Genomic DNA, 21,527 nt, shown 5'->3' with positions numbered 1-21,527 from the left:
CCACCTTTTTCAGTCTCTCCATGCTAAAATGGGGACACTGTTATAATACAGGCACTTTTGACCTAGATCCTTTATCCTCTAAAGGTGCCTACCTACCCAGCCACCCATTGACTCGTTTACAAAATGTGTTGAAAGTATTTTAAAAGCCAAGAATAACTATTTTAAATGCAACCCAATAAATGTGAAATCCCGAGCCTTAGTTTAATTGCAAGAATCTTTCCCATAATATTGTCATCTTTCCTGTTCTCTTAATCATGGGAAGGTAAATTTCACTTCCAACATTTCAAAATAAGCACTTGGAATTTCATCAGAAACAGCCCGTCACCTACTTTTTTTTTTTTTTTACTTTTTAAAATGGGGAATGTATGTGGAATATGGAAGAGGCACAAGCAAAGAGCTTTCAGTGTCCTTCAGTCTCTGTCTGGTGGCTGGGGAAGAACAGTAAGATGACAGCCCCCATGGAGCTGACCAATGGGCACAGAGACAATGATCGTGGGGGACAGGTAGGGTGTGCTGCAGAGAACTCATTATCGGGGTGGGGATGTTGGAGAAGGCTTCGGGGGGAACACTGATACATCGATAGGATTTGATTAGAAGAGAAAGGGGTTCAGGGGGTGGAGTGGAAGTGGGGGCTCAGTCGGGGGGACAGAATGAACAACAGCAGTGACCTGTAAAAGCAAGAGGCACGCCGCCGGGCCGTGGGGTCTCAGGAGGAGATGGACGGGTGTGGGGTGAGGCCCGGGCAGAGGACTGGTCCTGGGGCTTTTGACCAATCAGACCGATGAGTTTGAAAGGATGCAGCTTGCAAAACGCACGCATCTGCCACGGCCATTCCCCGCGGCCTTTCAGCAGCGGAGACAATGCCTCTCTCTGAGAGAAGCTGCCAGGAACCACCGTCATTCATTCCACAGATTTGGACTGAGCGCCCGCGACGCGCCGGCCCTGCGGCTGACGGCGCCCCCGCCCGGGACGTGGACCTGCCAGCGGGACGCGGGCGCCCGGGACCCGCTCCAACCCGCAGCCCCGGCGCCCGGCTCCCCAGCAGCGGCTCACCGGCTCCTCGGCGGGGGGCGCAGTGGGCGCCGGGTCCCAGCAGCTCCGGCCGGGCTGCCGGCGCTGCCCACGGTCGCCGGCGGTTCCGGAGCCGTTGCCGCCGAGCCCGCGGGCGTTCCGGTGGGCGGGCGACAGGAGTGGGGCGAGCTGGGGGAGCATGGGCAGCGGGGGTGGGGTCCTGGGCCGCCCTCCCCTATACCTGGGCCGTGGAAGCCCCTCACCTGTGCCACCCAGGTTTGACCACTGGTTTGACTACTACTCTTTCTTTTCAGAGAGGAAAGAAGAGGGAGAGAGATAGAAACATCCATGATGAGAGGGAACCATTGATCGGCTGCCTCCTGCACGCCCCACCTTGGGGATGGAGCCTGCAACCCCAGCATGTGCCCTGACCGAGAATGGAAGCATGATCTCCTGGTTCGTAGATGGACACTCAGCCACTGGGCCACGCCCGGGGGGCTGACCACTGCTCTTGATGGAGGGCCCACCTGATGCCAAGCCTCGGCCCGCACCTCACAGACAGTAACTCACTTGCCTTCCCACAACCACATCAGGTCAGAAGAGGCCGAGGGAACCGGAGGCTAGAGGGCCCCACAAGCTGGCTCTCCCCACTGGGGGACACTGCTGCCCAGGCCTCCGGCTCTGCTCTCTCCCTTGACCTGCCTTAACCTCCTCCTTCGAAGCTGTGGGCGAAAGGGGCCACATGCTAGTCTGACAAGCTCAGGGACGGCCTGCTTGGCCGCCTTGCAAACTCAGACCTAAATTAGCCACAAAAGATGGTCTGAAATAAAAAGTTTTTAACGAAAAGCAATTTATGGTGAGTAGTCATGTCCTAGGTTGGTATCTTCCCTGACAATCTTCACCTTAACTAAGCCTGTCTATTGTCTTCTGGCATCTATGATGACATATTAAAATGTCAAAGTAGCCTAGCCGGTTTGGCTCAGAAGATAGAGCCGTGGGCCCGCAGACTGAAGGGGCCTGGGTTTGGTCAAGGGCATATGCCTGGGTGGGGCACATGCCTGGGTTGCAGGCTCACGCCCCAGTAGGAGGCGTGCAGGAGGCAGCCAATCAATTACTATCTCTCATTGATGTTTCAATCTCTCCCTCTCCCTTCCTCTCTGAAATCAATAAAAAAAATATATGTTTTTAAATGTCAAAGTAATTTTCCTTTTTCTGGACCCCTCAAAGCACAGGCACTGCTCCGCAGAGACCACAGATCTCATTGCCACTGAGTTCACTGTTGACTGTTAACTGTCTTATACTCGCCCGTGTAAAAGAAGTATGTGTCTATCATTTTACTTTTTATCCAGTCCCAGAGGTTTCCCTGCTTTGCTTTCTCCAGCCTCCCTAATCTATCACCAGTGGATTTCATGCAACCCACTTATGTCACCTCTTTAGATTGCAATGTATAAAATACTGTAAGACGCAAAGCTGCCATTCTCCAGAGCATTGTCTCAATCCATTGAGATTCTGCTTCCCCGCATTGGTTGGCAGTTTGGCTCACATAAACTCACAAAAATTTTTCACAGGTTTGAATGTTTATTAGGTTAACAAAGCTCGGTCCCAGCCCCGTTTCTCACTACAGCCTTATATTTCTGATCAGCAGTTGCAGTTTTACAATTGCTGGATTGCTGTATTCATGTCTAACATAGTATTCACTTTTCCCATTCCTTTTTGTAACTGTCTCTCCCCTCTAAAGACAGGGATTTTTATCTTTCATTAACTCCTGAATCATCAATGCCTAAAACTGTGTGGTAGATATAGTAAGTGCCCAAGAAATTTGTGTTGAATGATTGAATGACTGCCCTCAAGTTAATTGTAAGCTCCATGTAGGCACAACCAAATTTGCTTTTAGGTCACCCTTTCATCAGAGATGCCTGGCACCTAGTAGGCATTAATACATATTTGCTGAATGAGTGAGTGAATGTAATGCTCACTCCATCTTTACCCTTTTGGTCACTCTCACCTCATTATCCCAATTTGTTGGATAAATTTATGATTTTCTTAGGATTCCTACTTCCAAGTTTCCTCCCTCATCTCCTTGATTCTCCACTCCAAGCCCTCATTTTTTTTTCACAGTCATAGTTTTGCTCTCACTTCCTCCTTCAACCTTCATTACTTCTTTGAAAGCTCCCTAACCTGCAGGTTGGCTTGGAACATTTTCAAGCACCATGTCTTTGTAGGCAAGAGAATCCAGGCTAAGTCACATTGAATAAAAAATAAAAATAAATAAATAAATAAAAAAGCTTTGCATGGATCAGGTTTTAGGTTTTCTAATTTTTTTCCTAGAGGAGAACTGAGGATCCTGTATTACCTGTAGTGCAGGTGCTCTGCTGCTGGTGGTGACTAACTGCAGTTCAATGGTCATAATTTGTTCAACAAGTATTTATGGAATATATTTTATGTTCTAGGTACTGTGTTAGATGCAGGAACAAGGTGGCAAAATCTAAGCATTCCAGGGGATGCATAACACAAAAGAGAATAATCATGGGAAGTGATGAGAATTGGCTTGTACCTTGTTATTTCTTTTAGGGTCCAATTCTTCTGCTTATTGTAACAAGCTTGAGCATAGGAGTAGGTTGGTAACAGTGGGGGTAGGCATGGGATCGTAATACCTTGCCCATTCATATTTAATATCTTGTTCAGCTTTACAAATTACCCTATTAGGTGGGGATGTAAGAAAGGAGTTCTCTTTTGCATTAACTGGAATTAAGGTCTAAGAAAGATCAATTGACTTGCCTAATAAGACCGCTCTCTGCCCTGGTCTTCTAACCCTGAGAGGCATGAATTAAATGCTTAACATCCTCTTCAGTGGAAATTCTTCAGGGCAGGAGTCCATTTCAAATCCTCAGGGAAGTGTTTTTTGTTTTATTTTGTTTTGTTAAATATATTTTTTATTGATTTCAGAGAGGAAAGGAGAGGGAGAGACAGAAACAAGAATGATGAGAGAGAATCAGGGATCAGCTGCCTCCTGCACGCCCCCTGCTGGGGATCGAGCCCACAACCCAGGCATGTGCCCCAACCAGAAAATGAATCGTGACCTGCCGGTTCATAGGTCCATGCTCAACCACTGAGCCACACCAGCCGGGTCCTCAGGGTAGTGGTTTAAAAAATACATCTCAAAGGGAGGTACCAGAGACTTTCCTTAATCAGAAGTGGCTGGGCGGTATTGTAAAAATGCACATTCTTGGTGCCCCTCACGGACCTATCCAATCAGACTCCCTGTCTGGGGATCTGCATTTTTAAACTCCCAAGGTGATTCTTATGCACATAAAAGTTTGAAAACTGCCCTAAGCGATTTGGCTCAGTAGATAGAGCGTCCTCGGCCTGCAGACTGAAGGGTCTCAGGTTGATTCTGGTCAAGAGCATGTACCTTGGTTGCGGGCACATCCCCAGTAGGGAGTGTGCAGGAGGCAACTGATCGATGTTTTTAACTCTCTATCCCTCTCCCCTCCTCTCTGTAAAAATCAATAAAATATATATATTTTTTAAAGTTTGAAAACTCCTAGGAGAGTTAGGTTGCAAAGCGTCAGCCTATTAGGCAGGGCTGATAATTACTTTTGGGATAGATTTAATCAGAATTCCTAAGAGTAAGCCGTATGTCCTTGAGTAGATGGGAATGCAACAGCTTCCTGAGCAGAACCTCTCTCTCTCTTTTTGTAATGCAGTGATTTCTTGGCAACTAGAGTTCCGCTGCGCAGGTGCTCTGCTGCTGGTGGTGACTAACCGCGGTTCAAAGATCTTTTGGCTCTTTTCCCGACACTGTCACTGTCAATTTCCACCAGGCATTTGCCCCGCCGGCCACGGTGGGGCGCACGCGGCATGTGTTGCCTGCTTACCTTCTCCTCCCCGGGTCGCCTTCCCGCCCGTAACCGACGCCAAGCTCCTTCCTCTGGTGTCCAGCTGTTGCTCTCTTCTCGCGAGAGCTGCTCCTCCCGTCCCGCCCCCTACTCTCCCCCCTCCCTTGGGCAGGTTCCATATTGGGTAAAATCTCGGTTCGCGGAGCGTCTCGGGAGCTCATCTCGCGAGAGTACGGCGGGAGGCTCCTGTTCTCTGGCTCGCGAACAGCGACCACTGGAAGCCCAGGCGGCGCAGCAGCTGGAGCCGTGGTCCCGTGGCGCAGCCGGAGGCGGCCTGACAGGGAAGCGGGTGCAGGGAGAGCTCGGCGGGCGCAGCCTTGAGCCCCGGAGTGCGTCCTGCCCGTCGCGGGGCTTGCTCCCATTGCCGAGGCGCGCCCAGCCTGCGGCTGACAGGGGCCGCGCGCGGGAGTCAGCGGGGTCGCGGCCACCGCACCTGCGCGGGCGACCAGTGCGGGTTCCCGCCCTACCGCGTGGGCAACGAGGGCCAGGGAGCGGGTGCGGGTGCAGGCGGGGCCCCGGAGGGCCACCTCCTCCCCCCGTGGCCGCCGCTGGAAGATGTCTCAGGAAAGGCCCAAGTTCTACCGGCAGGAGCTGAACAAGACCATCTGGGAGGTGCCCGAGCGCTACCAGAACCTGTCCCCGGTGGGCTCCGGCGCCTATGGCTCCGTGTGGTGAGTGTCACTGGGCCTGGGGCCGTGGCGGCTAGCTGGCCCCGCATGCCCCAGAGCCAGGCCTGGCCCCGCGGCTCGGCGATGCACCAAGTGGCAGGAATTTTACTTGGGGGAGGGCATCGCCGCCCTTTCGACCCCTGTCCAGCGCTCCCTGTGCGCCTTGCACCCTCACCCTGCATACCTAGGTGGGTGGTCGGCTGTGTGCAGGATGCAGGTCCATGGGGGGCGGGCGGTGGTGGTGCTGGAGCTCGGCCCTGGCTGCACCCTGCGCATTCCCTCCTTGGGGGTTGCTGCTCTGGGGCCAGGCACAGGGTGGGGGGTGGGGGGGGGGGCGGGCACTTTCCGGGGGGTCTCCTGCCGGCGTCCAGCAGAAGGACCCTCCCCGAGGTGTGCCCACCCCAGGCGCCGGCGCCTGCCCTCTGAGCACAGCAGCCCGGGGAGCTGCCGGGAGAAGCAGGAGGGCAAAGCCCGACTCGGAGGCTGCGGTCGCCTGAGCAAAACTGACGGCGGAGGGCGTCAGTCCGGACTTGGTTGCAAGCCTCTGTGTCCAAATCCCATTTTGAGAAGCGTTCTTTTTGAGTTTGCAGTTGAATTAGCAGCGGCCCATAGAGCTTAAAATACCGACTTTATCTCGGAGAGCCCTGTGCCAGCTTGAGTGGTGCGTTTCCGATTCGGTTGAAAGCGCATTTCCTTTGGCAGCTGGGGGGTGGGTGAGATGCCGGCGAGAACCCTGCAGCCGGAGAAGCTGCCGGCCTCGCCGATTACTCACATTCCGCTGCTCATTTAAGTATTGTTTGACGAAACAGTGTTCTCACTTGGAGCAAGTGAGATTCTGATCCGTTGGGCGCCCTCGAGATCAAAAAGTTCTTCACAATGCTGGGAGATGTTGTAAATATTTTCCAGTGGCGGTCATTCTTGTGCACAGGACGGTGTTTTTAAAGTCCCCGAGAGTTTGCAGGGGGCTTATCTACATTTATCGCCTGAGGATCACGATGGTTTTGTGGGATAGATCAGCTTCAGTTCACACTGTGAGTGTGTTTTAAATGAAATTAAATTAATACCATGAAATTTCCAGATCTGAAACATTCCACTAACTTCCAAGGTTTTAGAGTCTAGGCACTACATTTTAGATTTACTGTAATTGGAGAGCTCCTGATCGGAAGCTTATTCGTGTAATTCGTGCCCGTTGAACATTTGAAAAGGGGTCTATAAAATTATTTCTTGTTCTGGAACAAATTCCAGGCTTTTGAACGTATTCATCTTTAAATGTGATTCCTGTGTTTCTTAAAGTCACATCATGAATTTCCTGTTTGGTAGAATCTTCTGGGTAATTGAGATTGTGCAATTGTGTCCAGGAACAGATCATATTGCATTATCTAGTTCAGGCTGCTTTAATTATGTTGCTGATGGCACCATACTTGACATCTTTTCCAGGTTTCCGTAGTATGACGGACTACATTTTAAGGGAATTTGCAGCATTTTACTATATACACAGTTTATGTGTTATTGACTTGCTACTTTTCAAAGATGTATTTGGATCATTGCTCCTTTTATAGCTCATTAATCTGCTTTGTTTTTTATTCTTGAATTGACATTAATTTTTGTGGTACCAAGTTTTTGTTACCAATGATGTTTACTTTAATGCAGGGATACACTAGAATGGTCCAGCTATGATGAGTTTAGTGAACTTGAACTGCTTGCAAGGTTTCCCTGCCGTTGGTGTGAATAGCTCTGCACTGGAACTGGAGGTTCAGATTCACAACGAAGTGACGTTAAAAGAAACTCCACAATTCTTTAGTGCTAGTATTCTTTTCTGGCTTGGGAGCCAGAAATATCCGACACTTGGAAGTAATTTTGTTAAGCCGGTTTTAAAAAATATGTAATGCATTCACATTGTACAACATTCAAAAGGTATACAAAGATTTCCAGTGAAAAGTCTTTTCTTTCTGTTCTCCAGCCATGCTGTTCCTTTCCTCAGAGATAGCCCCTGTTAAGTTTCTTCAGTGTCCTTCCAGGAAGGCAGAGTTTGTTTGTTTTGTTTTTTAAGTAGTATTTCTCGGAAGGCGATTTAAGGTGTAACCTTTAGCACATTAGGGGAGGAAAGTACAGCTGATATATGTAACAATTGACTGTAGACAAATATAACTGATTTTGTATTAAAATCTCGGAATTTATATTTACAAGTAAGTGTGTATATCATTCAGAGTAGTTATTTGGAGCTCTTTCAATTAGCAACTTTTCAGGTATGGCAGAAAATACTCTATGAACTTCTCTTAGAATTCATTTTGAGCCTGTGTTATTTTTCACCATCTTCATCCTTTGAGCGTAGATTTTGGGAAATAACAAAATCAAATTGAATCCAAACAATTTAGAGAATTTGTACTAAAGTCTGGTGAAAAAGATTAAGTAGTCAGGTTAGTGAGACTGTTTTATGTCTAATAGGAGTCTCAACTAAAAAGTAATGACACAGCGTTTCTTGTGTGACTTGTAGAACTGGATCTGAAGTCTGTTCCCAAAAAGAATTTCTGAAGGTATTTTAAGGAATGCAACATCAATGGAATATGTGTCAGCTTCCTAATTTGATTGTTCTGAACTGCGATATGCCTTGATGTGTAACTTAAATTTTTTTTTATGTCAAGGCTATTTTTCATTATTTTAATTTGTGCAAAGTATATAATAAAAATGCAAATAGAGCTGGTGTGATGACCAACCACAAATCAAAGAGCAAGGAATCAGACTAGAAATTTGAGAATTGATAAAGTTTTACAACTCTGCCTTTCCTTTTTAAGGGATAAAGGGAACTAAACTAAACCTTGCAGTTTAAGGAACTTTGTACTTTGTGAGGGGAAATGAAGCAAAATTGTTTAAGAACAGTTGTTGCAAAGCATTGATTTTGTGGGTTTGGGACAGAAAGGGGGGAGGGAATCTTTGTGGTTAGTTTAAGGAAACATAAACAGGAACTTAAATGCCTTTTTCTAGGGTATGGTAACCATAAAACAGGTGAGAGTTGAGTATTACTCTTAAAACATATTCAATTACTTATTCAACGTATTTATTAAATACAAACTATGGACCTGGTAGTGGACTGGGTTTCTTGGGATAGAGTGCTGAACGAGACAGAGCAAGATAATACAGTCCCTCATAGAGCTTATAGCCAAATGTGAATAGAAACCACATTTTATGCATTGCTTACTATGTTACCAGGCATGGTGCTGTGAGATTTATATTTATCATCAGTATATAGAGTATATAACAAAACTTTTAGTGAGAGTTCGGCAAAATTTCTTAAATCCAGTTCCATGAATGCTTTGTGGAACAATTGTATATTAATAAATATAATAAATAAATTAAGCTAATTTTTTCAATATTAATGCCCATTCATCATTTAAAATCTTTCATTTTTATTTATTTACTTTGGATGAACCAGGACACAAATAAAAATATGTCATCGTTGATTATATAAAGATGACTTTTTTCCCTGACCAGTTTGGCTCAGTGGATAGAGCATTGGCCTGTGGACTGAAGAGTCCCGGGTTCGATTCCAGTCAAGGGCATGTACCTTGGTTGCGGGCACATCCCCAGTGTGGGGTGTGCAGGAGGCAGCTGATCAATGTTTCTCTCTCATCAACGTTTCTAACTCTCTATCCCTCTCCCTTCCTCTCTGTAAAAAATCAATAAAATATATATTTTTTTAAAAAGATGACTTTCTTGATATACTCAATGAGACAGACTTGCCCTTTACTTTACTAGTGGTGATAATAAGCCCATGCTGACCTTTTTTCCCATTTGTTTTTCTTGGTAACCAAAAGTAATGTGATTGGCTGCATATAATTAGTGCTAAACAATAAATATTTAAACACAATGGCAAATATTCGTATTGATATATAAAGACTTTTATTTTTTAATGTCTTTATTGATTTTATAGAGAGAGGAAGGAAGAGGGAGAGAGAGATAGAAACATTAATGTGAGGGAATCATCGATTGGCTGCCTCTTGCATGATGGAGCCCGCAACCCTGGCATGTACCCAGGAATCGAACCAGTGACCTCTTAGTGCAAGGGATGACGCTCAACCCACTGAGCCACGCTGGCCTGGCTATATATAAAGACTTTTAAGAAGAAGTTCAGTCAAGTTGGCTATGAAACCATTTTACTTAGCAAATCTCACTTTTCCACTGATAGTTTTCCATTGGTTCCCATTTTAAAATAAGGGTATTCTGGACCTCTAGCTTTTCAATTCTGCCAGTTTTATTTCCTGACACTGAGGAGTACTCTGCTTTTTATTTCACGCTAACTGTGTTGTTTGCCTCCCCCTATCCCTTCTTTTTGAAGAAAGGGTTGCTGGGTCACTTGTCATAGAGCTGTGATTATATAAAGCCAATCCCACCAATGCCATTGCCCATAGTCTGAGGGGTAATGACTTAACTTATTTAAGTCTCATCTCTTCCTCAGAATTGATAAAACAAAAATGAACTTACTGTCCAGATTAAATTTTCTCCCCAAAGAATTATTAGGCAGTGCATGTAGTTAATTCCTGAATTTATCAATCTTGTTGATTTGAAATTCCTCAATGTGCATTTTGTAAAGTTGAGTCTTCTGTGTATGTTTGTGTTATGTAAGTATAGGACATAAATAGAAATAATTGTCTCTCTAGACCTTTGAAAATACATTGGATTTTTGCTCGTTACTGTGAAATTTGGTATTGATTTGTTCCTGTCCAAGAGGTATAATTACTGTAGTGCTTAAAAAAAAAAAATCCTCATTATAAAGTGGGTTCCCTGACTTGGAATCTAGGGATTCCAAGATTTCTTTAAACTTGAAATGTGCGTGTATTTTTTAAATAAAGCTTTCAGTATTAGAAGTAAAAGAGGCAGAGAAGAGAGGGGACTCTAGGGTGACCCCTGAGTTTTGGCTTAGGACAAATGGATAGATCTTAGTGCCATTCTCTGAACTTTGGAGTATTACAGGGCATAGGATTTGGAGGCAAAGAGAGAGGAAGATGGATTCATGCTAATCTCTTTGAGGATAGGACTCTGAATATTATACTGATATTTTGAGCAACTACTATGTCTTTCTTCAGGTGCTGGAAATGGGATATGAGCAAAACAGGCAAGAATTTCTGCCCACAAGAAACTATATTCTAAGGGGGTGGAAGTAGAAGATAATAAGTAAAAATTATAGTATGCCAGGTTATAAGTACTATGAGGAAAATGAAGCATGGAAAGGAGAGGGAATACTGTGATGGCGCTTTGAAGCAGAGTAGACAAAATGATATAGAACACCTGTTGGACATGAGTGGGGAGAGAACATTTCAGGCTGAAGGATCAGCAGGTGCGAAGGCCCTGAGGCAAAGGCCCCTTGCTCTCTAGGAATAGCTAGACCAGTATGGCTAGAGCTGAATGGACCAGGCCAAATAGTAGTAGGAGAAGGAAGTAGAGAGGGTGCAGATGGGCAGGGATCATGAAGGGTCTTTTTTAAAGCCTTTATAAGAACTGTGCCTTTTACTCTGAGAGTGGAGGCCATGGAGGGTTGTGATTAGAGAAGAGACAAGATTTTTACCTTCTGTTTTAAAACATCACTCTATGCGACAGCCCCAGTGAGGTTGCGATGGCCCCGGTGAGGTTGAGACGGCCCCTGTAAGGTTGAATCGGCCCAGTGAGGTCGAGACGGCCCTGGTGAGGTTGAGTCGGCCCCAGTGAGGTCAAGACGGCCCTGGTGAGGTTGAGTCGGCTCTGGTGAGGTTGAGACGGCCCCTGTGAGACTGAGACGGCCCCTGGGAAGCCGAGAAAAATACCACATGAACTCACTCATTTATGGATAATAAGGACCATTATAGACTGATGAACAAAAATGGATACAGAGGCAAAGCAGCATTGAGCAGACTGTCAAAGTATAGTGGGAAGCCTGGGGAGGGTTGGGGGGGTAGGAGATCAACTAAAGGACTTGTGTGCATGCATATGAGAATAACCAATGGACACAAGACACTGGGGGGTGGGGGAGGCCGGGGGAAAGTCATGGGGGGGAAAAAGGAGACATGTGTAATACTCTTTGTAATACTTTAAGAAATAAAAAAATAAATAAATAAAAAATAAAACATCACTCTACTCTGCATCCCTACTTTTGTCATTTCTGTTTTTTATCCATTTAGAGGTATTCATTGTAGTTTAGGGTTGATTGGGAGAACCAGATGAATTGGTGCAGAGCCTGGACTAATGCTCACAGCTGTCATTCCAAAAGACTCAATACCAGAGCCAGTACTTTTGGTGGGCCCTAGAAATTTGGGGTACTCAAGCTCTTTAAATAACATGGGCTTCCTTCACCTTTTCAGGTTTCTGAAACCAAAAGGAAGGGAGCAAAGAGATTATCGTTAGGCTTCTGTGACACAGGAAGATTAGCCTGCTGGCAGGTTGTTCAGCTTTCTTTGGGTTTCTAGGTGTGTGTGTTTTGTTTTGTTTTTATTGTCAGGTCATATTTTAAAAGTAATTTTTGCCTTCCTTCCACATTTAAGATTTCATTTAATTTCTGTTTTATTTGGTCCTGTATCAACTTTACATTCATCCGCCTTTTCCCCATTACAGTAATTGTAGTCGAGATGGGATTGTTGTTACCAGTTACTAATGTTTTGGCTACGAGGTCCCCAAAACCTCTCTCTTAACTTGAATACATTTTATGGATTAAAAGATTCTACACATACATGATCCTATAAAAGCTCATAGGAATGATTGTCTTCCCCACCTTTACTGATACAAATTTCTCTCCTCTTACAGGAAAGCTATGCCCCCTTTCGCTGCTCTGACATATAGTTGCAGAAAATGTGTTCCTAAACACTGATTCCATGGCAACATAACAAAAGGTTATGGAAGAAATGTTTATTCTGTTTAGATCTGCTGTCAGAGTAACTTCAGACCCTGAACATGTCAGCTCCTGTTACTTGGAATGATGTTGATAACAGATTTCCTTGTTTTCCTCAAAACCTTCACCCTTAGGCTGCGGTGGTATTGTCACTGTGCCTGTGACATGAGGAAGGTATGTGAGTATGTGTGCCTTACTGTCATTCTACTCACATGTATGCTTGGGTTGCTTTTCCAAGCCTATCATCCAGAGTGTAGGCATCACGTAACACATGACCATGCAAAACAAAAACAAAAACCCTACAAGCATACCAGTGGTCCCTTTTGTTTTCTTAAATCCATTAATTCAGTATTGCCAGTGCTTATAAAGATTAAAAAACAGCAACAACAATGCAGGAAGGATCTCTGTTTTTGAAAGTATCATTCCACAAGGGGCATATTTATGTTGTTTCCTCAGATTGCTTTGGAAATCCTCTTTTTTTCTCCATTTTTAAAAACTTAAATTGCCATCTCAAATCTACCTTATATTTCTAATTGCTTCCTTGAAATCTTTTAGATTTTTCTGTGTCTCTTGAATCTAGTGACATACTGGTCACTTTTTACATCTAGGGCAACTTCATGCAAGGCTATGGGTTGAAGTTCTGTGTCAGAGAAGCCTTTCCATCTGATGACTCACATCTAGAAAGTGGTGACATCAGCATGTGCCCACAAGAGGTCAGAACTTCTCCTTTTGATCTGCCAAGGGCTCGGGGAGGCTATGATTTAGGGGGAGGAAGAGACTGTGAGGGTAAAGGTCCTCTACATCCTTAACCCAGCCCTATACCTGCACTTGAGCAGTGTCTCTGTGTGACAGTTTCTCACCTACAAATTAATCTGCCCCTAATCATGCCCTTGGTCTGTCCTGTGACTCCAGCCTGAGGTGTCTGGTTTATGCAAATGTATATTTCCTCAGCCCTGTAGTAGATATAACTTTATTCCCAGAAATAGTTGCCTTATTCTTACTATCCCTAATAGCTATTTCTTTATATCCCCTCTGTCAAGTCCTTCATCGAAGGTTTTAGCTAACTTGAACCTTCTTGTACCCAGTCTTTTGAGTAATAGTTTCTATTTATGTTTTCTTCTTCGGGCTGCCAAATGCTGGTGAAAATATTAGTTATCTTCCTATTTGGTATAATAAAAGATGACTCCCTAACACTCTCTTAGTATTAAATTTAAGTGAAATATTGATGTTGGTTTCTTAAATTGATATATTTCTAATAATTTCCTCATCTGATATTATAAGTTTAGCTTGCTTCATTTTCCGATTCCTAGTTTGGTGTTCTAAATGCCTTTATGCTTTGAATGATATGCTTTGAAATGAACAATCTCAATAAACTAAATGATACAGATACTAAAAGGAGCTAAAGGGGAAAATAGCAAATGAAGAGAGCAGTAAGTATTGTCAGTATTTATCAAGCTGTGTTTCCATTTTCTAATATACAGTACATAGTATTACCTAGGATTACATAATCTATTGACATTTTGAGTGGGATAAATTTTTTTGTTGTGGGGGCTGTCTTGTGCATTATAGAATGTTTAGCAGTGACCTTCTACCCTACCCACTAGATGCCAGTAGTAACCCTCAGTTGGTACAACCCAAAATATATCTAGACATTGACCCATGTCCCTAGGGGCAAAATTATCCTTGGTTGAGGACTACTTATATAACCTTGTATATTTAGATCGATTGGCCGTGAATAAAAATGAGATTGGATGACTTGAATCTTCCCCCTGCAACAAGGATAGAAGCTATATACTTTCTGTGCATATTTCTTTTGAACCCATTAACCTGATACAGTCTCCACAGTGGCCTTGTTCATATACTGTGTGTCCAAGCTTGTACTTAACAAACTTAATCTTAAGAATTTCTCCCCCTTTGGATTTCAAGTCTATTGAAATGTAGTGTTTCATGCTTTCCCTGATTACTTTCCTACACATTATCAAGGACAGAGCTCTCAGAGACATAGTACTAACTACCCCAGGAATAGATTCATGTTGTAAAATTGTATGGGTCAGCCTTAGATATGTGGAGCTGATATTTGAAGGAAGCTTATCATTAGATGAATGACAGTTGTCATGAAAATTACAAGCAGGGAGTGAGCTAATTACCTGAAGATTTCTATTACTCTAGGTATTTAAAGCAACATAATTTTGAAAGTTTGAAATATGTCTGTATATATGTGTTTTTATGTTTGTGTTTTATACTTATGGTAAGAAAGGAAATCTGTTGGTCATCCATCATACAGTATTAAGGGCTCACTAGTGTATAAAAGAAATAGATATAAAATGTTAATGAACTGTATATAGGTATTGAAGTGTATAGAGATATGGGGACATTGTGGGCTATAGTAGTTAGAATGGTTCCATGGAAGGAGAAGGATTTGAAGGTTGTTTTGAAGGATGGGCAGTATTTGGAAAGGAAACATTTTTAGATTAACAGGAGAAACCATAACTGAAAGAATTAGATAGGAGATGGACTGGCCTGATGGAGGAATATCTCAGTACGATGAACCCAATTGTTTTTATGCTGGTTTGTGCTTCAGAATCACTTGTGGAACTTTTTAACATGTAGGTGCTTGGGTTCTACCCTCAGAAATTAAGAATTAGGTCTGGAATAGGGCTAAGGCAACTGTATTTTTCTAGGCAATAGAGAACTGTTAGAGTTGAGTTGTAAAGTAACAAGGAAAAGTGTTATTAAATTGGAGGTACAGAATGGATTAGAGAAAGCAAATGTGTTGCTTTGTAAAAGTCTTCAGTAATTTGTTTGTGTGTGTCTGTTCATTCTGACTCCGCAGCTAGATTTCTCAGTTCCTTGAGGTCAGGAACTGTCTGCTTAGATATGTATTAATCTTGCAGTAGTTTCAGGCACTGGGCTAGGTTCTGAGGATAAACTGTAGCTTCTGCTCTCCCTCACAGTCTAAGTTGGGAAACAAATATATAAAGGAATAGTTTTTTGTAATTCAATGTCATTAAGTATTGGTTACATTATATTGCTGTTTTTAGTAGTTCTTAGATCTTATTTGGTAGTCACTGAATAAGTATGCATATTAACTTGTAGAAACAATATTTTAGTTATCTGTAGGGTGAACAAATGATCGAGGATTTGGGCCCGAAATTACATTTAATAATCTGCCTTATTTTACTGTCATTTCAGAAATATGCTCAACCTCAAATTTGAGAATAAGAGATCTAAAAATAGATATTGAAAATTGATTATGTAATAATCCCCATACTTCTTGGAACATTTAAAATTACCTGCCTTATCTATATATATATAAAAGGTTAATATGCAAAGTGTCCCCTTGGGTGTTCGACTGAGAGACAGGGAGTTCGATTGCTCACTATGATGTGTGCTGGCCATCAGGGGTTGGTGTGGAATGAAGGAAAGCCCCAGCCAGCAGCCGGCGAAGGAAGGCCCCGGCCAGCAGCCGGAAGGCCCCGATCGGCACTGATCACCAGCCAAGCCTAAGGACCCTACCTGTGCATGAATTTCATGCACTGGGCCTCTAGTATAATTTATAAAGTACTTTCACATAATTATCTTGAGCCTCAAAACAGCATTTCAAGATAAGCAGAGCTGGTGATACTACCATTTTATTTTATTTATTTTATTTTTATGCATGAGTAGGGTCCCTAGGCCTGGCTGGCGATCAGGGCCCATCAGGTTTCCCACCTCCCTGCCTCCCCACTTCCTCCTTCCCTCACCACCCTCGCACCACCACCACATGGTTCCCCACCTCCTCCTTCCCTCACTCCCTCAGCACCCCACTGCTGGTCACCCGACATGTTCCGTGCCGCCCCCTGGTGATCAGCACATGTCATAGCAAGTGATCAAACTCACAGTCGAACTCCTGAGGGGAAATTTTGCATATTAGCCTTTTGTATATATAATTAGAGGCCCAGTGCACAAAATTCGTTCATGGGTAGGGTTCCTAGACCTGGCCGGCTATCTATGGGTCAACCAGCAGGATGATGGGGGGGGGGGCCCGCTGGCACCCACCTTGGCTGGCCTGGCGCCGCCTGCCCACTTGCCAGCCTTGCCCCCTGCCGCTGGTCGCCTCCCTCTACGGGGCAATCGGGGGGGCCCCCCCGCTGGCACCCACCTTGGCCGGCCTGGGGCCTGTGGGCTGGGGGCAGCTCCTGCATGGAGTGTCTGACCCCTGGTGGTCAGTGCGCATCATAGCAACCGGTCATTCCCTGTTCGGTTGGTTTGCATATTAGGCTTTTATTATATAGGATATCGATTTTACTTTATTCTATTTTTGGTTAATCATCACTTGAGGATATTCATCCATTGATCTTTAGAGAGAGCAGAAGGGAGATGGAGAGAGAGAGAGAAACATTGATGTGAAGAGAGACACATTGATCGATTGCCTCCCGCAGGTGCTCTGACCAGGGCCAGAGGTCAATCCTGCAACCCAGGTATGTGCCCTTGACCAGGAATTAAACCCGAGACCCTTTGATCCGAGGCTAATGCTCTGACCACTGAATGACTTTGGTCAAGGCAACACCACCATTTTATTGATTTGGAAACACTCATAGTAACTTTGGCCAAGATCACTTGCTGGCAAGTGCCAGAACTGAAACTAGAACACAAATCTTTTCACTCCTAGTTTACTTTTCTCTGTATCAGACTGCATCTGTTTGTGCTTAACAGAATTTTTTTAGATCAGGTCCTCAAAATACTGCAAACAGAGACCTTTCCCTAAGGTGCAAAAGTAGCTTTGTTAAATGGAATTTCAGTGATTTTTCTAGAGCACTAAAAAGATTTTATCTAGCATTCCCAAACGTAAATGAGCTATCTTGAAAATTCCAGTATTTTGACTTAAAAAAATCAAGTTGCTTTGAGGAGGTGAACACACAATACAATACACAGATGATGTATTATAGAATTGTACACTCAAACATAATTTTATTAACCAATGTCACTCCAATATATTTAATTTAAAAAAGAAAAAAATCAAGTTGCTAAGTATCATGATTTAAAAATATGGCCATAAATTACTTGATACTTCTCCCTTCAAGAAGTGGAGCTTAATTCTCCTCCCCTGGAGTACTGACTGTACGTAGGAATCCACTTCTCTAATGTATACAATGTGGCAGAAATGTTGGAATGTGACTTCTGAGGGTAAGTCATAAAAGACGTTGTGGCCCCTATCTTGCGCTTTCTCTGAGATCAGTTGCTCTAAGGCAGTTTCTCAACCTCAGTACTGTTGACATTTAGGCCAGGTAATTCTTTGTTGTGAAGGATGTTTAGTGATATCCCTGGCCTCTACCCACTAGTTGTCAGTAGCAGCCCCCAGTGCCGCCCCCCCCCCCCCCCACACACACACACCAGTTGTGACAGCTAAAAATGTCTGACATTGTTAGATGTCCCCTGGGGGCGGGGTACAGTTGCTCTCTGTTGAGAACCACTACTTGAGGGGAAGTTTTAGAAACTGAAAAGCTGGAAATTGCTTGCATTCGCATACTTGTATTAATATCATTTTAAGTTCTTCACGTCGATAGGAAAGTGATATTGTAAGAGACTAAATTCCATTTTAAAATACCACGTATAGTGCAAAGAGTAAATAATTTTTTGATTTTTGAAAAATCTCAAAGTATTATGTAGACATTAAAACAAGGTATTTGAGCACTAGTGGTGATATTAAAAGAAAGCTCAGAATGATTTAAATGTTATGACTTTATAAAGTCAATTTTAAATCCCTTTCTACTCTGAAGAGTATATGTTTTTCAAAATATATTTTTATTGATTTCAGAGAGGAAGGGAGAGAGAGATAGAAATATCAGTATGACAGAGAATCATTGATCTGCTGCTTCCTGCACACCCCCAATGGTGGGTTGAGCCTGCAACTTGGACATGTGTCCTGACCAGGAATCAAACCGTGACTTCCTGGTTCATAGGTCAACGCTCAATCACAGAGCCATGCTGGCTGGGCTGAAAAATATTTTTTGAGGCTCCTAAATCAAAACTTGAGCTCTAGTTTTTGCATAAAGTTGCCTTTATTTTCATGTTATTTCTAGGAAGGGGCAGAGCATAAGCATCAAAACTACATGATACTTGCGTCTGTGTCTGAATTTAGAAGAGAGAAAATAGGTTTGTGTAGTAGAGGGATATATGTACCGAAAAGTATTTCCAGTATGGTATTTATTGTAATTTATATCAAGTATTACTAGGTAAAGGGAAGGTATCAAGTCTGAATTATTTAGTTATTTAGGAGGCACATTTTGAAGGCAATTATTAACTGGAATTCAGTTGGAAAAAAAGCCTCAAATTGTATAATCTGTGGAAGAGTAAATCTTTCCATTGACTTCCAAAAATAAAATTGTGTTTATCTTGTTAACCATTATTGAGGGCTCATTTTTCCTTATTAACACCACATGGGGATTAGAAAAGTCACCTATGACCATTGAAAGAAATTGTAAAATTACTTATAAACAAATTATTCAGAGACTTGCCAGGTGATTGATTCTTTTTCATTCTGTTGGGGAAAATCCAAATTGTTTTCTGAGGACAATCCTGGTGCACTCTTTGTCCTCTCATGCTTTGTGGACGTGGCATTTGTCCGGGTTAGGCAGCACATCACCTTTTTAAGAGGTTGTCTCCCTTCCTCTACCTACCAGCTCGGCTGACAAAGCATATTGCTCTGCCTTTATCCTGCAACACATCTGCAAGCCAGGTGCCAGTCATGGAACACACACAAAGTCTCTCTACCTGTCACAAGCTCAGCTGATGGGGATCATCATCTTTGGAAGATTGCCTAAGGAATATGGAGTTTATTAATCTCTTTTTCTAAACATACTGAAGATTTCCTCTCGGATTAAGTCTGTCGGAGCAGCATACCATGCTATTTTATACTCTCCTTCCTCCTTTGCTAACAATGAACTGCATTTTGGCTTTGTGAAGATGCTCTGAGGAAAGAACCACCTGAAACACACTATTATATTTGTGTAAAGATGTTGATAGGACATCTTTGCCACATTATAAACATACACAGGAGTAGGAACTTCTCTAGTTTTATTACAGGAATAATTATGCCTCTCTTCAGTTCTCCTGAGTACCTGGTTTGTTTTTATTATATGGTTCTTGTGACACATGTCTTAACTGGTTGTTTTTTGTGTCATGGCTTTCGTGGACTCCAAGCCAAATTTGAGGCCCATCTCTAACCATATTTAGAAAGGTCCTCCTGATAAACATTTATGCTAACCTCACCCATATTGAATTTCTTATTTATCTTATTTTCTGCTAATCACAGTTGTGGGTATATATTTCCAGGCTGCTTTAAATTCATTGTGGAATAAAGCAGGGTGGGATATATAAATAAATTTAGAAGTTAAACAAAATTATATTAGTATGTAGTAAGCCTTTTTTATTTTCTGGGCAGTTGCGGGGGAGGCAAGTATGAATGTATAACAAAACATTCAATTTCCTTAATGACTATTATTGTGTACTAGGTACTGCTTTTATGAGCAGCAGTAAATGAGTGACAGTGACATCCTAATATTGTAATAACTGCTTTTAATGAGTTTTATATTTATTCCTTTATTTTGTTTAACCTCATCAGTGATTTTATAAAATGTGAATTAACTATAACTTTGGGAGACTTCATTTGAATTTATATTCAGGGGAAAACTTATTAAGCAATGTGTTCTGAATTTTAGTTTGGAGAATATGATCATCATAAAGATAATTCCATTTTATGATGTTAATGAAAACAAAGTTTTTTTTGTAGTTGTAGTTTTTAAAATGTGATTTGAGGAATCTCCTCAACTGCTAATACTAGTAAGTGAATCATATAATAAAGGCAAAGTCAAAAGCTGGTCCTAGGGTTGTCCTTATTCCGTCAGCTTGGCATCCTGGAAAAAGAGTGAGCATTGAAATTAGACAGATTTGGGTTTGAATCCCACTGCATACTACTTATATGACCTTGGGTGAGTTGTTAATACTAGTAGGCATTTCTGCTTTTGTTAATTACAATGTTCAATTTAGGATGAGTTACATGATTTCTTCTCTCTCCAAATACTGCATTGATCAGTGGTAGAAACAGGAGGCTGGGTCAGAGCAATTAATTGCTTAAAGAGGTGGGGGTGGGAATAGATTGCATATTCCTTGCTTCAGCAGCTTTTGCTATAATGATTAATATTAAGCAGAGAGCAGTTTCTCGAAACAATTCCTACTTGTTCTCTTTTGTGAGTAAAGTATGTTTTAAAAAGTGGGAGTGGACCTAGCTGGTTTGGCTCAGTGGATAGAGCATCGGCCTGTAGACTGAAGGGTCCTGGGTTTGACTCCAGTCAAGGGCACATGCCCAGGTTATGGGCTCAATTCCCAGTAGGTGATGTGCAGGAGTCAGCTGATCAATGATTCTTGATATTTCTATCATTGATATTTCTCTCTCTCCCTCTCCCTTCCTCTCTGAAATCAATAAAAAATATATATATTTTTTAAACATTGGGAATGTGTGTCCTTTGAAATAAAAATTGGTCGTCTGTCCTGAGGAAATCATGCAATTATGGAAGAAACAGTGTAAATTATGCAGGCATGGGCAAAAGTAAGTTTACAGTTGTTGAGTACATGAAACAGTTTATTCTTGTATTATTTATTTGTTTTACAACTGTAAGTCAACTTTTGCCCACCCCTATATATTAGGAGTATAGCCATATAAGTATCATTTGAAGGGAAAATAATTGTTAATAGCGGTTTTATTAAAGTTTGAGTGTCTCTTTTGTTTTAGGGTAACAGAACAACACAGATGACTTTTGCTTCTAACTTTACTAATGCTCCTATTAAAAGGTAAAGCTCACCCTGGCCAGTTTGCACAGTGGTTAGAGTGTCTCCATATGCACCAATGAGTCTCGAGTTTGATCCTGGCCCCCATCAGGTTGCATTCTGGAGGCAACCAATCAATGTGTCTCTCTCACATCGATGTTTCTTTCTCTCCCCCCCCCCCCCCACCCCTCCCTTCCTTCCACTCTCTTTGAAAAGCGATGGAAAAATATCCTCAGGTGAGGATTAACAAAAAACACACCACTTGGATTTGAATTGCAGCTCTCCCAACTT

At 42.8% G+C, this 21,527-nt stretch overlaps 1 protein-coding gene across 2 annotated transcripts in view; it reads left to right on the top strand.

The window, feature by feature from the left end:
- Window positions 1-5,101: 5,101 nt before the first annotated feature.
- MAPK14 (mitogen-activated protein kinase 14) overlaps window positions 5,102-21,527 on the top strand; it is a 67,581-nt gene continuing 51,155 nt past the window's right edge. Inside the window, exon 1 of one of the 2 annotated variants that reach the window (XM_070418699.1) lies at window positions 5,102-5,581. In XM_070418699.1, coding sequence (XP_070274800.1) covers window positions 5,466-5,581 — 116 coding nt within the window. In that variant the 5' untranslated portion in view covers window positions 5,102-5,465. The remainder of the gene's footprint in view (window positions 5,582-21,527) is intronic. The other variant, XM_070418698.1, reaches the window with a different exon arrangement.

This window comes from Myotis yumanensis, unplaced genomic scaffold (assembly GCF_028538775.1).
Source record: "Myotis yumanensis isolate MYYU_CA2020_CCGP unplaced genomic scaffold, mMyoYum1.0.hap1 SCAF_6, whole genome shotgun sequence".
Taxonomy (NCBI): Eukaryota; Metazoa; Chordata; class Mammalia; order Chiroptera; family Vespertilionidae; genus Myotis; species Myotis yumanensis.
The sequence above is the reverse complement of the archived record's forward strand: the minus strand, read 5'-3'. Positions and strand labels throughout refer to the sequence as shown.